The sequence below is a fragment of the Branchiostoma lanceolatum genome, chromosome 2, assembly GCF_035083965.1.
Source record: "Branchiostoma lanceolatum isolate klBraLanc5 chromosome 2, klBraLanc5.hap2, whole genome shotgun sequence".
Classification (NCBI taxonomy): Eukaryota; Metazoa; Chordata; class Leptocardii; order Amphioxiformes; family Branchiostomatidae; genus Branchiostoma; species Branchiostoma lanceolatum.
In genome coordinates, this window is record NC_089723.1 from 40,044,549 (window position 1) to 40,059,595 (window position 15,047).

Consider the following 15,047-nt stretch of genomic DNA (forward strand, 5'->3'; position numbering starts at 1 on the left):
TGATACGTCTAACCTGTGACCGGTATAAAGGTTATGCCATAGCCGCCCAGCGATAAGGAATAAAACTGCAGGTTTAGAATGCATGGCGCGGATGTTGTATCATAAGATTGTATTGAAACATTAGACAGTAGTATGGAATTTGTTTAAAGGTTACAGAGATTGTTTTAGATAAAGGGCACCCTTTTACGTGAATGATCGATGAAAAGTCCTTTCACTGCCACTTATTGAGTACTGCAGCACCGCCTGGCGACTATCATAATATTTGCACACAAAGACGTTACCTATGGGGTCGATGACCTACAGATACTACTGCTGACCTGCTAGCAAACCTGAAGTCCAGCCAACAGAACCAGTGGGGAGGCCGAAGCGCAGATAGCGAGACCGCAAACTCTTCCCGCAGTGACCGAAAATCCAGTGCACAGCAGAATAAAACTCGCTGGCTTCACATTCGGTAGTAACTAGACTCTACCAGCCTCCGCGGGTCGCTGGGAAAATAGTAGAAATTGGCCAAATAGAGTCAACTGTATGAAGGGAGTCGGCTATGGAGATAGGGACCAATATTGCAGCTGCGGCTGCGAATGTTACCCTCCATGGCCAAAGTCCCCCGGCAAATGTTCTTATAGCCGGCGCGGTTAGTCTGGTAGAGACTAGGTAGTAACAAACTTATTCAACTTCCGCAGCATTTCGGAGGAGGGTACGGTACGGATGTGAGACATTGTGCGTGTAAAGATGTGGGATAACAGGAACTAACACGTACTCAGAGGTTTCGAGGGGGGATAGTATACGTAGTGGCCGCGATTTTTTTCATCGGTCTGAGCTCATGAGGGAAGCTAGTACCCTCTGCTTGGAGAATAGTTAGTCAACATTCTTTGCCTATTCAATAAATGTGAACACATTATGTACAGCCGCTTCCCACGCAGGTCTATCCAGCAGCTTGGTGACTTGAAGTTTAAACAGAGCTTGATTTGGAAGATTCCGACCTTCCCCAATGCCCCGTTTCTGTGCCCAGTTGATCGGACCGACTGTCTGTGAACTTGAACTGGGTATATGAGAAGGTCACAATCATCCCAATCAACTTCTGTATGGAGGTTGATTCATGTGAGTGAGGGAACGAGGTCAGGTTTTAAGGTGCATCTGGTTAGAATTACATGATGGCGTTAGCTCGTAATCCTGGTACAAAACAGGATGCAAGGAAGGACACTGTTAAACTTGTTCACGTGTGCCACTACTTGCAGGGACTCGCCCTACTCTATGGGGTGGCTGTCAGCACTATCAGGTACAGACATGTCCTCGGTACAGGGAATGTCGTTTTTCTCCTCTCTGTTCATTCTAGCCTTCTGTACGAACTTTAAACCCGGCCGTCCGGGTAGGATCCTGGTCCCAGGTCCGCCGCTCGGGAGCCGGTGGAGGTTGGTGAACAAAGTGGCGACGGAACTGTCCAGGGCGGGTCATGACGTCACCATGCTGGTGCCAGACGGGATGGAGGACAACATACGGGACATTGAGAACTTTTCCCTGCTGCTGACGTCACACCCAGAGGCTGTGCGTTATTACAGAGAGCGTTTGAACAAGCGCCTGAGCATCGCCTTAAACGCTGTAAGGTTTCTCCCCGAGGACGTGTACTCGGCTCTTTCTTATGTCGTCGATCACGCCGAGCTGTACGAACTCCTTGCGTCCGAATGTGAGGCGACGTTTCAGCAGGGCTTGTTGAACGGCTCGCGGTTCGACCTGGTGCTGTCGGACTTCCTCTCGCCGTGCGCCGTCATCCTGGCGAGGCACCTGCACGTCCCGGTGGTGTCCGTGGCTCGGGGCACGGCGGGCGGGTACGACCTGTGGGCGGCCGGAGTCCCCGCGCCCGCCGCGTACATCCCGCAGCTCGGCCTGGCGCTCACAGACGACATGAGCTTCGTGCAGCGCCTGGAGAACTTCGTGGTTCAGCTGGTGACGAGCGCGCTGACAGGTAGTGTGCTTTATTCTATTACCTTTGCCAAGAAGGTTAATAACAGTACATAATAATATGTTTTTGGTACCATTTGGATGGATGTTTTTTTCTGTGAATGTATGACGTTTAGCATCATAACTCAAGAAGCTATGGATGGTTCGTCATGAATCTTAGTACATTGTATGTGGTAAGGTAATCAAATATTTTGGCCTTCTAGCGGCTTTCCTTGGCACTGCAAGAGAATGTTTTGATATATCGTGTTTTATGCAAGCTGTGGTCACGGTTTCGCTGATAGATAGCTCTCGTTGCAACAACACACAAAGCATAAAATATTTATTTCTTATCGATGAAATTCGTTGGGCACTCGGTGCTTGAATAGCCTGATTTCAATCAAGTACTGTCACCGCTCGCTGCCCTGTAACCGCTCGCCGCCCTACGGTTACGCGGGGAGGGGGACGGAAATCCCCGGACAGCTGGAGTTTGCGTTATACAGACTAGGGCTTAATGCTATGGAACGATTTTTACCTTTACCTCCCCAGGCAGCATGCTGCTTCGTCCGTTCGACGACATCGCCAGGAAACGGACCGGACTCTCCATCCGGGACCTGCTGGCGGGCACGGACCTCTGGTTACGTCACACCGACCCGCTGTTCGAGGCGCCCCGGCCGCGCATGCCCAACATGGTCTACATCGGCGGGATCAGCGCCTCTCCGGCTGAGCCGCTAACACAGGTAGGCTGGTGAAGTCTTGGAGGTACTTTGAATGTTGTTCCCAGGGCTAACCTGGCGGCTAGTAGGGTAGCCCTGGCTGTCCTTTTTTACACCCAAATAAATGAATAAAATAAAATCATGCTTAGATCACAATTGGACAAAGGGGCCCTGCCGGGCAGCTCACGGACTGTCTTTTTTTTTGCACTTTTGGGCGTGACCCCTGCGTGACCCTGTGGGGCACCCTGTGGCTACCGGGCTATTTTGAGGCCCGGCCGGGACCCCTAATAATTTGAACTCGGACTTCTTCTTTCTTACAGAAAAAAAGGTCATTTTTGTTTTTATTCAAAATGATCCATAATTATATGTTGTCAAAATCTCAAAGAAATCAAATTAGAATCATAGTTACATCCAAAACGGCTATCTCTTACAGGCGGTAAGATGTCTTTTTAACGTGTGGTATCACAGGTTTTCATGTTTAAATCTCCCCAGGGTACACTGTCTCCAAAAATGCTAAACCCCAAGTTCAAGTCTGAATCCATATCGCTATGCAGGAACTTGAGGAGGCTCTCGCCAGAGTGAGGGGAGAAAACATCGCGGTGGTGACGTTCGGCTCCATGGTGGATCAATTCGATGCACACCTAGCAGAAGTCCTGAGTACTGCACTTAGCCGCTTGCCCTACAAAGTCGTTTGGAGGTAACCACCAATACTATCTTCTTCTTCTTTTGTCATCCTGTATATCACGGGTTGGGTCGAGTACATTATAAAACATGAATAATAAGGTTAAAGCAGTCATCCTCAACTGAGGTGAAGTATTTTGCTTCTTCAAGTAGCTTGTGGACAAGGGCAATGCAGTTTCATTACCGCTCAAGTTTTTAAGCCAAGCACACCGGGTCAGCTTTACTATTGTCGATGATTGTATTGGGTTCTTTTGCGTGTAGAGGCTTGCAATTGGCGCGTGAGGCTAACTTGCGAAATTGAAATACATCTATTATACTACTTTGCGGCATCACTAACCTAAAGTTGCCATATTGTTTTAGAGGGCTCCTAATACTGGACCTTTTTTCTCAGATACCGCGGGCCGACTCCTCGCACCCTCGGCAACAACACCGTCCTACTGCCCTGGCTACCACAGAACGACCTGCTAGGTAACATGACGTCATTGCCACCATCTTTTCTTACCTTTCAAAATGCTTTTCTTATTCTATCAAAGAAAATATTAAGACGTATAGATTATGCGAACTTACAAATACCAAAATGAATTAGTAAATGGGTTATATTCGAATTGCGTTTATTTTCCGTACACGCGTAGTATGTTCGATTCGAACGATTCGAACTCGCTTCGCGTGCGCCGGTGCCCCGTTGTCGAAAATGCCAATACCGAATTCGGACGTTGGAATCGATGCTGTTATCTTTTTCTTCGAGGACACAAAACTATCTCAACTTCTGGCGCATTTCGCAGTGAAATATGTCTTTTTTCGGGTAGGTACGACATAAACAACATTCAACACGGTGTACTCCACTTTATCTTCACATTGTGTAAAGCTATTTCATTAATTTTATTGTAAAGATCGACATAATTCAGTACCAAACTGATAAAATAATTGGAATAGGTGTGCCAGGTGACCAGGTGATCCGCGGACTCACCTGTTTGTGACGCACGGAGGTGCGAGTGGCGTGCAGGAGGCGCTGTTCCATGGCGTCCCGCTAGTCGGCGCCGTACTACGGTGGATCTAACATTTGGCATTTTTATTCCCCTCTCCCTGTGCCAGGTGATCCGCGGACTCGCCTGTTTGTGACGCATGGAGGCGCGGGCGGCGTGCAGGAGGCGCTGTTCCACGGCGTGCCGCTAGTCGGCGCTGTTCCACGGCGTGCCGCTAGCTATCAGTCGGCGCTGTACCACGGCGTGTCGCTAGTCGGCGCTGTGCTACGGCGGATCTAACAGTTGGCTTTTTTTCGCCTCCCCCTGTGCTAGGTGCCCCGCGGACTCGCCTGTTCGTGACGCACGGAGGCGCGAGCGGCTTGCAGGAGGCGCTGTACCACGGCGTGCCGCTAGTCGGCGCTGTACCACGGCGTCCCGGCAGGAAGCGCTGTTCCACGGCGTGCCGCTAGTCGGCGCTGTGCTACCGCGGATCTAACATTTGGCTTGTTCCTCCCCTCCCCCTGTGCTAGGTGACCCGCGGACTCGCCTGTTCGTGACGCACGGAGGCGCTAGCGGCGTGCAGGAGGCGCTGTTCCACGGCGTGCCGCTAGTCGGCGTTCCTCTGTTCCGGGACCAGTTCACCAACATGGCCCGGGTAGAGTCTCTCGGCAGTGGCAGGGCGGTGCCGCTAGGGGGCCTCACAGCCGACAGGTTATACAGAGCCTTACAGGATGTCACCAGCAACCAGACGTACGGTTGTCTTATATTTTTCATGAAATCAATCAGTTCTATATGAAATTAAACATCATTTTGACATTTTAAAGCAAAGTTTCTAAAGGTTTTGAAAATCAGTAGATTCTAGGAACACTAGAATATAAGCGTACTATAACAATAAGACATTGCACTGTTCATTTTTTAGTCCAGCATAAAGGTTTTCTTGCATATTTGTTTCTTTGTTTCTTTGTTCGTTCGTTCGTTTGGGCCTTTGTCTACTCAAGAAAAACTAAAATGGGCCTGATGGTCGCTTTTCGTTGAGGTCATGAGAGAAGAGGTGAGGGTCTGACAAAAGATACATGTTTGAAGTCCGAATGAATACATGAATATATAGTCTTAATAAATCAAATTTGTTAACGTTTCAGCTGTATTTTTATTCATTTACGATGACAATGTATTTGTGTGTGTTTTTATCTTTTTGAATCTCAGGTTCGCAAACAAAGCCAGACGCCTGTCCCGCCTGTACAGGGACCAACCCATGCAGCGCGCCGTGTGGTGGATCAGTCACGTGATGAGGCATGGCGGACTACCTCACATCCGGTCACAGGCAACGCAACTTCCGGTCTACCAATATCTGATGATTGACATTTTATTGTTTTTGCTTTTGTGTATTGGGATCGTTCTCTGGTGTGTTAGAAAACTGTGGAAGTTTGTCCGAATACTTCTAACTAATGCAAAATACACGCTGCAATGGGTCCATTCAGTGATAAGGTTCTTCACTCAAAATATGTCCAAAGAGTAAATTCGATTAACTAAAAAACAAGGCCATTGGGTTGGGATAGCCTCCTTTGCAGACTCTCTGGTTGGCACAGGTATTTATTTTTGGGGGAGGGCGCTGATTTGCGATTTTAAGCATATCGGGGCGAGGTTCTTTTGCTGTAGCCGGCAATTACGATTCCTGCACAGTTATGACATTAATCAATAATTTTACGTATCCATTATCAATTGCTTATTTTCAATATGTTAAAAAAAATCAGTAAATCTGTAAACTTATTGTAAGCTTTACATCGATGCTCAAAGTCATTAGTTAACTTAGAATTGTATTTTATTGGATTTACTAAATGACAGAATTGGAAAGAAAGTATATGGCACTGCTGTTGAAGGGACATGACTTGGGTACACACATACAAGACATGACTCCAAATGTTTTGATAAAACCCACAACTATTTGGGAAACATTTATTGATAACATTGGAAGACATGTGTTTTTCTGAGTAGAACCAAAACGTTCCCAGAAATTTCACACCTGTTCTAAAATCAAGAAATATCTATGTCGAGAAAAATATCTCACATCAACTCAAAATGAATCCTTCAGAAACAACATGACCAAAGTAAGAATTAGTGCACATGGCCCAGAAGAGAAAGACCGTCACTGCAAGACACTATTCAATCAGAGACTGTGTTCCACTTGTAATAAAACTGCTGAAGATGAATTTCATTTTGTACTGTCTTCTCCTTATTGTGAAGAAAGAAAGTCATTAATGCACATAATTGTAGCTAAGACCGATTTCAGATTACCTTGTACACAGATCGACATTTTCAGATGCTGTTATCATGTCCAACGCCTATATCATACCTATCTAGGTCAATAAACATATACTGTACATGATTTCAAAAGTGAGACAAAACAGTAGACGTAACAATATCGCTGTACCCACAAACAAAATATCCGAATTTATGTAATTGTTTCTTCCTCGTTACTATCATTAGTTTTGATTATTAGTGTATGCAACATGTGAATTAGTCTTTGTTGTTGCTGTTTGCCATACATTGTTCCCTGTATCTTGTGCAATAAAGTTCATTTATTTGTATTTGATAAGAGAAATATGTCAGAGCTTCCATCCCCAACACGCTCGCCCCCCCTCACTTCCCCCTAACGCGGTACGCAAAGATCCGTACTAGAATTGCATGCTCACTGTGATTAATCTGATTCTGATAATATGATTCTGGCGCAACCCGCTTTTTAAGAATCATTTCATGTTACCATAGAGTAAATGAAGCGCTGTTCAGTTCAACGTAACTAGCGATTCTACATGTATTTTAAGCAGGACAGTTGTGTCTTATCTTGTAGATTTCTCTGACTGCACTTGCTTGTGTCGCCCACTCGTGGTTTCTCTGCTACTGCAGAAAATAACAGAGTGCAAACTTAACATAAGTATCAGAAGAGCAAAGGCAATGTTATCTTATATATATGTGTGACATAAGTGTAACAAACATGTAGCAAATCGAACTTGATAGCACAGCAGGACAAATGGGTCAACAGACTTTGCTGAATGCAATGGATGCCAATTTACTTTATTTGTATTGTACTTTTGGAATGCATAATCTATCTGCTACGTACCTTTACAGTGGACATTTCACTTTTTGTCCTCTTTCTGTTCAGAGATCACTGAAAGAGGTGAGGAAAATAAGAATACGTTTCGCAAAGTTAATTAGGTACTCGCCTTAATCACAAACGAAATGCCATCAAACCGATGCAATACAGATAAAACACAATGCTGTAATTCCATTCTTTCTGCTTCTCTCTATGAATATCAAATTGCGTGTTTTCATGACATACTTGCCCGACATACAAGAAGCAATGACTGTTGCACTCCTTAATGATACCTACCGATGTCTGGGAATTTGTTCCTCATACCATCAACGACGCTCTGTAGCTCTGCCTCTGACAGAGCCTCCATCAGGACCTCTGCGGTGGCGGCGTCTCCCTCCCGCTTCTGCCACTCCCACAGCAGGTCAAAACAGCGGGACTTGTCGTCCGGGTTTCTGCCGGCAATGTTTCTGATGTCAGCCCCCTTAATTCCAAGATGGATAGCCAAGTCAATCCAGTCGATGCTGACGTTTTCCTTGATGAAGTAGAAGCACCTCTCAACACCTAGTGGGTAAGGATAGAGGTAAAAGGTACGATATAGAGCTCGTGTATGTTGATTAAATTACCATATATTGGATATAGAATTATGAAGAATTTCATTTTGAGTTACAATTGGTAAGCCTGCACATCAACTTGACTATAAAGTGTGTATTGAACAATGATGTACTTGAAAGAGCCTGAAAAAAATGGCAGTGACATCAAAGTGTCATAGTATTGTGCAAGGAAGGCTTATACTGGGCGTGGCATTTTGTTGTGCCTTCTTTGGCAAATTTACTAGCACAGTACGGCCCATTTTGCAGCCCATTTTGCGTTAAGGAATTCTAAGCGCGCCCAAAGCCCGATGATGCCGGCATTGGTTACGTCAGTGCCTCACCTTTTGACGTACTGGCAGCTTGCTCTGCAATCTGTGAATACAAGACAATTGTATCAGTCCCTGCAATATTTGAAGTTTGACCAGGGACAGTCTGTCTACTAAAGGGCAAATACATAGCGGTGTGTCGGGTATCACGTGATAGCACTGCCCGCCTCAGTGAATGGACTGAAAAGCGGCGGAGAGTGAGTGAGTGAGTGAGTGAGTCAGTCAGTCAGTCAGTCAGTCAGTGAGTCAGTCAGTGAGTCAGTGAGTGAGTGAGTGAGTGAGTCAGTGAGTGAGTGAGATAGCACTGAGCTGAGATACATTATGGACATATTTGGTCATAACACAAATAGTTATAATACGTTCTGTGTCAATAATTGCGAAAACATGTCATTTCACATTCACATTCGGTCTAACGTTGGAACTGAAAAGAGAGTAAACTCATTACTTCTCTTTCGCTCGTTATCGAACAAGCAAAAACAAAATGATTTTTATTTACCAGTTTTGGAGTCTCATACGGCACGTGGATTGGGAGCTGGCACAGCAGTGTTGGCTCCTGAAACGCTTCGCCTGGTGGATGCCCCCATTCCTGGCGTCTCTTCCGCACGAGAGTTGCCTTTACTTTCCGTTTTTCCTCTTTGGCGACTTTGACGCGTGGTAAGGCAAAGAACGCAGCTCGCCCTTTGCCATCCAAACCCATTTGCCCCCTGGCCTCCAACGCCATGACCTGCATGTGAAGCCGGTTGTCCTTCTGACTGTGGAAGGTGATCTGTTGTTTCGCGCTGCTTCCAAATGCTGCGATTGACACGTTTCCCAGCAAGCTTATTTCGACTATCTGGCCTTCGAATAAGTCTACTGAGTCAGTCGGCACCGGGCCCTTGTACCCCTTTCCAAGCAGTGCTGCGTGTTTCTTTTCTGTATCTTCTTTTGTAGCGCATTCTATGACAAATTCATTTGCGTTGTCCTCCCGCTGTACTAGTATGAACTGCACTGCGCGATGTTGAAGCCATCTGCAAAGCTTCAATGGGATCGGTTCAAACTCTTTTGGGTCATCGTATTTGTCTGTGACGACGATTACAATCCATCTGGAAGTGAAATATACAATAACCTGTTAACTTCAGTGAAAAATGCATGCTGATGAATTTTTACTCTCAACAGATTAATAAAAAAAACGTCAGTACAGGTTAAGTGATAGCCGTTGTATCTAAACAACGACACGCTAACCTTAGTAGACTACATAATCTAGTAGATCTGGTAATTTTTCCTGTTCTCCTTAATTTCTGATTACAAAAGAAAATAAAAATATAGAATTACCTGGTAAAATGGCTGACTTCAAACTCCACAAACTCATCTGTAACCCGGATTTTAGTGTTATCTGTTTCGTCTACCCAGTCTTCTGTCCCCTCCTCACATGACATCACTCTCAATTTGGTTTCCCCCTCATGTTGGATGTCCATGTAGTGTTGAGGATGTGGGACTCGCACTGTGACTGGTTTGAGGAACTGGACCTCAGAGTCCGACACAGTTTCCACGTTGACTATTGGGCTGGTGCTGACAAGACCGCGGGAAGACTGGTCCTTTACTTTCATGTCCTCAACTGCTGTTTTTGGAACTTCTTGCACCTACAGTTGAAATAAACCGCTGTGTTATATCACTAAACTTACATAGTAGAGTCACATATCAAGTAAGATTCATATCAATATCACGTTATAACGTCAGTGAATCTAGCATCAGATATATCAGAATAATTCCATGATTATATCAATGGTTTATTTGATCAAAAACAAAAAAATTGCCCCACAGTGACAGCCATTAGTCTGATTTTTGATATCCACCATTTCCGTGACCGCCAAAATTGACTAGATTGTTTTTCTTCTTAATCAGCCCTGAGTTATTTTCATTTCACATGCATGCTTAACATGGGATTTGTGGGTACATTGTCATTGACTCCTCTATGATCAAGCATACAAATTTTATAATAAAAGACCTCGTCTACAAAATTTGCAGCAGATGAAGCTGAACACAATCCTGACCTGTATCGTGACGTGTGTCGGTGTGCTCACCGCCTCTTCCGGGAAGCTGATTTGTACCGCAGGCTGCGTTGATGACGTCAGAGTGCACTCCCCTGTAGGCACAGTGAACTGGTCCTGTTTGGGCCGGCTGACGACGGCAAAGGTGGAGAAGTGGTCCACTGATACTGAGACTCTGTCTCCGTCCTAAAATGGAAAAAAGGGCCGTTTTATTGTCTGTTTTTGATAACATTTCCTATTGAAAAAGGTAGGACCGTGAGTGATTATTGTGTCATAGCTTGGAAGAAACATCCGTGAACAGTTTGATGAGGTTCGCAAGGCACTGGCCATCAAAGGTCTTTTGCACACAACCAAGTGTTTTATTCAAGACCTATGTATACGTTTTTGTGACCGACTGTCACCTTCCTTAGGGCAATCTCTACCAGTTCTGTTAGTGTTACGCATGTTTGGGACCGCATTTGTTAGCAGCGACACCTACTTGTAGCGCGTAACAGAACCTGTCAGAATTGCCCTGAGGAAGGTGACAGGCGGTCACCGAAAGGTTGGTCTTGAATAAAACACTTGGTTGTGTATTTTACCTCTCATTTTGTTATCAACTTGACTGATTTTGCATTCTTTAAGAAATTGCATGTTTGCCAACGTACTTTTTTACGGGTGGGAAGTTTTGTCCACTGTGACCTGTCTTTAGTGACCCACACGACAGGCTCCCTGGCGCCACCTGACGATCCACTGCTGTACTGCATCTGCACAGTGACAGGTTGGTGGAAGGTTGTCCCGTGTGGACCAAGCTCTATGACGTCACTCACTAGCATCGCTCCGTCTTCCAAGGGCAGAGTGACGTCATTAGGGTTGATGACCTGACAGGTAATTTCAGTTTCCATAGCAACGGCCCCACGCGGTACAGTAAGGGTACAAGACTCGGTTTGTAGTTCACCTCCCTCTGGACCCACTTTACGCCTGAAAGGGCTGTGGCAGGAAACAGAATTCTAATGTACCTACTTCACATGGAAAATACAACCGAGGAGGAACTGACAAAAGTATCTTACTAGATCAGGCTCTCATTTTTACGTGTTCATATTTATCAGCTTGTCTATAAGATACAATGGGCAAGAACGTACTCTTTATGAAAGGCATCAGTTGTATGTTTTAAGTTTTCACGTTTTATTCTATTTTGATTCCCGCCTTGTCTTTGCGCCACTCTTGTTCGCGCACGTTTCCACCAGAAATGTATCCCTGGATTTTTACTGATTATGAATTAGATAATAGTTCTATGATACCCTTTAATACGTGTGCTTACCCGACCGCCATTACAGTTGCGAAAATCTCGAGAATTTTCTTCCTTCCCTCCAGGATACGTTGTTTCACGGGAAGAGAGTACCATGGAACATCAGTACTTTCTACCATGTCCTTTGGAGTCCTGTCGCCCTACACAGAAAACAGCAGACATTGAACCAACACTTCTAAGGTCATTCTTAGATAAGAGTCAGATATTTCAGAGAAGTGGACTAAAGATAAGTCACTTGATTTGAAATGCCATTGAACAAAAGATATTGAAATATACACGTCACTACCGTATGAATCTTCTACAACGATATATGTATCTACACTCTGTGCGCAGGTTTAAATACAAGCATGGGCAAACCTGCTGTCCTTCTGAAATAGTGTGACAATTCTCAACATAAATACACCAAATATTTTCCTGAAATTAAAAAAAGACCATGGTTAACAATATTACGTAAACTGTTAATTTTGTCACACAGCATTGATATCATAATTTATGCACATGACATTACCCACCGGATATGGGAACATGCCAGAAGTAAGCATCAACCCTTACCCGATCCCTACTGTCCACCTGTGCTCCGGCCTTCAGGAGGAGTTCAACTACACCAACATGTCCTCCTGAAGCTGCCAGGTGAAGTGGTGTGTCTTCAGACTGTGACAGTGGGAACAATGATGGTATTACATGGAAAGAGAATCCTATCCCCCTTTTCATAATCAACGCTTTTTTTCAAATGATCAAAACTATCATATTACATCAAAATAATCATATTACATTACATTATTTCATACTAATTTATCATGGGTCAGCCCATTACAACTCTGATGATAGACACTAAACATACTTGACGTTCAACACTCAAACATGGCAATCATCTGTAGCTAAAACCCTAATTACCCCATCCCTACTGTCCACCTGTGCTCCAGCCTTCAGAAGGAGTTCAGCAACACCAACATGTCCTCTTGAAGCTGCATAGTGAAGGGGTGTGTCTATATACTGCAACAGCAGGCACAATGATGGTATTACATGGAAAGAGAATCCTATCCCCCTTTTCATAACTAACTCCTTTTTTTCAAATGATCAAAATAATAATATCAAATAAAAATAATCATATAACACTACATAATTTCATTCTATATTATCATGCGTAAGCCTATCCAAACGCTGTTGTTGTTTTCTACACATTAGTAGCATCTAGCATCGTTAATCTGGTTTCCAGCCTCAGTCTCTGTTAGTAAGCGTTAGAAAGCGTTCAGTCCATGGTCAAGGTTCAATAATTCTGAACGAATTCCCAGGCATGCCACGGGCCGTGGACAGCGGTGCCCACGTATTCATACGATCCTTACGGAATTCAATACTAAGAAACATACGATCCTTACGGAACTCATACGATCCACTACTAAGATACAGACGATCCTTACGGAATACGTCGGATCCTTACTAATTTGTTGCCCCGGCGCTTGGTGACTCCCAGTCTCGCCCTGCTAGTTGGTCTAAATAACACCGGCATGTCGCCGAAGAAGCCAGCATTAGTGCAGGCTGAGGTTTTTTGGTGTTTAGCAGGATGGGATAAGTCTGTACGTTCTTTAAAGCCAACATATCGTAGCAAGAAATTGAAGTCCCCAGTCCACCATATTGAATTCACCTCCCATGTCACGTGACCAGGGGCTGTTAGTATAATTATTAAGGATCAGTACTGATCGTTTGCATTCCCGTAAGGATCGGACCTGATGGGGTCATTTGGGGGTTTAGCTAAAGTTGAAAGTTGAAGTTTAAGTATGTTTCTTAGTACTTGATCGTATGAATACTTATGTACCCCTGGTGGGCATCTGTGACCTTTTATGAAACAGGTTCATGATAGAAAAAGTGGCTCCTCCCTACTCACCCTGCTACAGTTGACATCCACTCCCTGCTGGAGCAGCCGCGCCACCTTCTCTACATCTCCGCTATCAGCTGCAAACACAAGTTCCTAAAACGGGGCAGTCATCAAAATACAACAGCAGTAAATAAAGTATATAGGTAGGGAAATCGGCGGTAATATCGTAACTCATCCTGCTACGAGTATCTAGGTTAAATGATGTTTATCATATCTAAGGATGTCGAGTCGCTGCTGTTATCTTTGAAAGTAATTCCCTAAATTCAATAATAGCAAACACTGCATGTTTCCTTGGTATTACCGTAACGCAAGTATGCATGTGGAGAATTTCCCTCGCTATTCTAACAAAGGAGAGGAAACAAGGGAATTTATTATCCATTATTAACCAAATCTATTCAAACGCCTTCGACAATACTTCTTCTTCAAACAGTCCTAGCAGCAAATCCTGTTGAACATTATCAGGTGAGACACGGTTACCAGGTAAGCATAAACCTAAACGTAAACATAGTACCAGACGTTCAAAGTCCGCAGACGCTGGGGCACGTACACGGTACACACTAAGTATTTCATACCTTGAATTTTGTACACACTAAGTGCTTTGACAACATGAATTTTGTACAGATTTGTTCGTATCCAGGTTTTTATCAATCAAAAGGTCTCGTTTCCGCTATGTTTATTCCCATCAATCAACCAAAGTTGTTGTTTTTACCTTGCGGGACCACAACTAGTTACAAATACAACCTACGTGTAACCGACACTAACACAAAATGTAGTCAATAAGTTTAACTGTTACCACTTCAAGCTCCGTCTCGGACATCTTGCTTGGATTTTCAAAGAACGCCGTGTGTCTTGCGTGTCGTCACAAGTACGAGTTTATCAGAACAGTCTCTTCTCTTTGGTCGGCGACGTTCAACGGTGGGGTACACTCCTACCTGTTCGCCGTTTTCATCGATTAATTTCACGTGACCTGGTGTGGACTATTCCATTCTGTTAGTTGTGGGGCAGAAGGCTCGTAAGTGTAAATACGCTGTGTACACCACTCATTGTATTTGATATACCACTAGTCCGTTTTTCCATAATAAAATTATAACAATAGCGATTAATAATGTTCTACAGTTCTCCAGATGCAGGTTAAACAAGACTTACAGTATGAGAGACAGTGTCCCCAGAGTGCCCCTTATGCGTGGAATGGAACTTGCCTACCTGGTCTCACTGCACACCCGTTTGTGTCAAAGTCAGTTTATCGTCCTGGTGTTTAAAGTATATTCCGTGCAGTAGTGCATCATTCCGTGTTGGTGTAACGGTTGGGGTGTTTGGCCCAGAAGCCAGAGGTCCTGGGTTAGAATCCCCTGACATGCCACCGATGTTGTGCCTTGAGAAAGGCACTTAACATGATTTACCTCACTCCACCCATGTGTAAATATGGATACCTCGGTTGGGGAGGTAAACGGCCGCAAACACCCTAACCCAAACCTTGAACCTTGACCTTTAACGGGGACATCTAGCGATGTCAACACGGGGAACAATGGGTTCTTCTGCTCTCCACTCTGCCCTGTCTTCCATCAGA

The 15,047-nt window shown here is 44.6% G+C and overlaps 2 protein-coding genes across 2 annotated transcripts; one reads left to right on the top strand and one right to left on the bottom strand.

Annotated features, from left to right (window-relative positions):
* The first annotated feature begins 1,284 nt into the window (after positions 1-1,284).
* LOC136427086 (UDP-glucuronosyltransferase 2C1-like) lies at positions 1,285-5,577 on the top strand. The gene is made up of 6 exons (XM_066415804.1): positions 1,285-1,960; positions 2,482-2,672; positions 3,203-3,345; positions 3,721-3,797; positions 4,822-5,046; positions 5,495-5,577. Exons 1-6 carry the CDS (start codon positions 1,285-1,287, stop codon positions 5,575-5,577), a joined length of 1,395 nt encoding a protein of 464 aa, XP_066271901.1.
* A 1,517-nt stretch (positions 5,578-7,094) lies between these two features.
* Positions 7,095-14,297, bottom strand: LOC136427087 (ankyrin-1-like). The gene is made up of 12 exons (XM_066415806.1): positions 14,274-14,297; positions 13,490-13,573; positions 12,502-12,600; positions 12,160-12,258; positions 11,620-11,747; positions 10,967-11,288; positions 10,326-10,508; positions 9,607-9,914; positions 8,792-9,377; positions 8,311-8,341; positions 7,677-7,940; positions 7,095-7,186 (listed from the first exon to the last, which is right to left on the bottom strand). Exons 1-12 carry the CDS (start codon positions 14,295-14,297, stop codon positions 7,095-7,097), a joined length of 2,220 nt encoding a protein of 739 aa, XP_066271903.1.
* Positions 14,298-15,047: the final 750 nt, after the last annotated feature.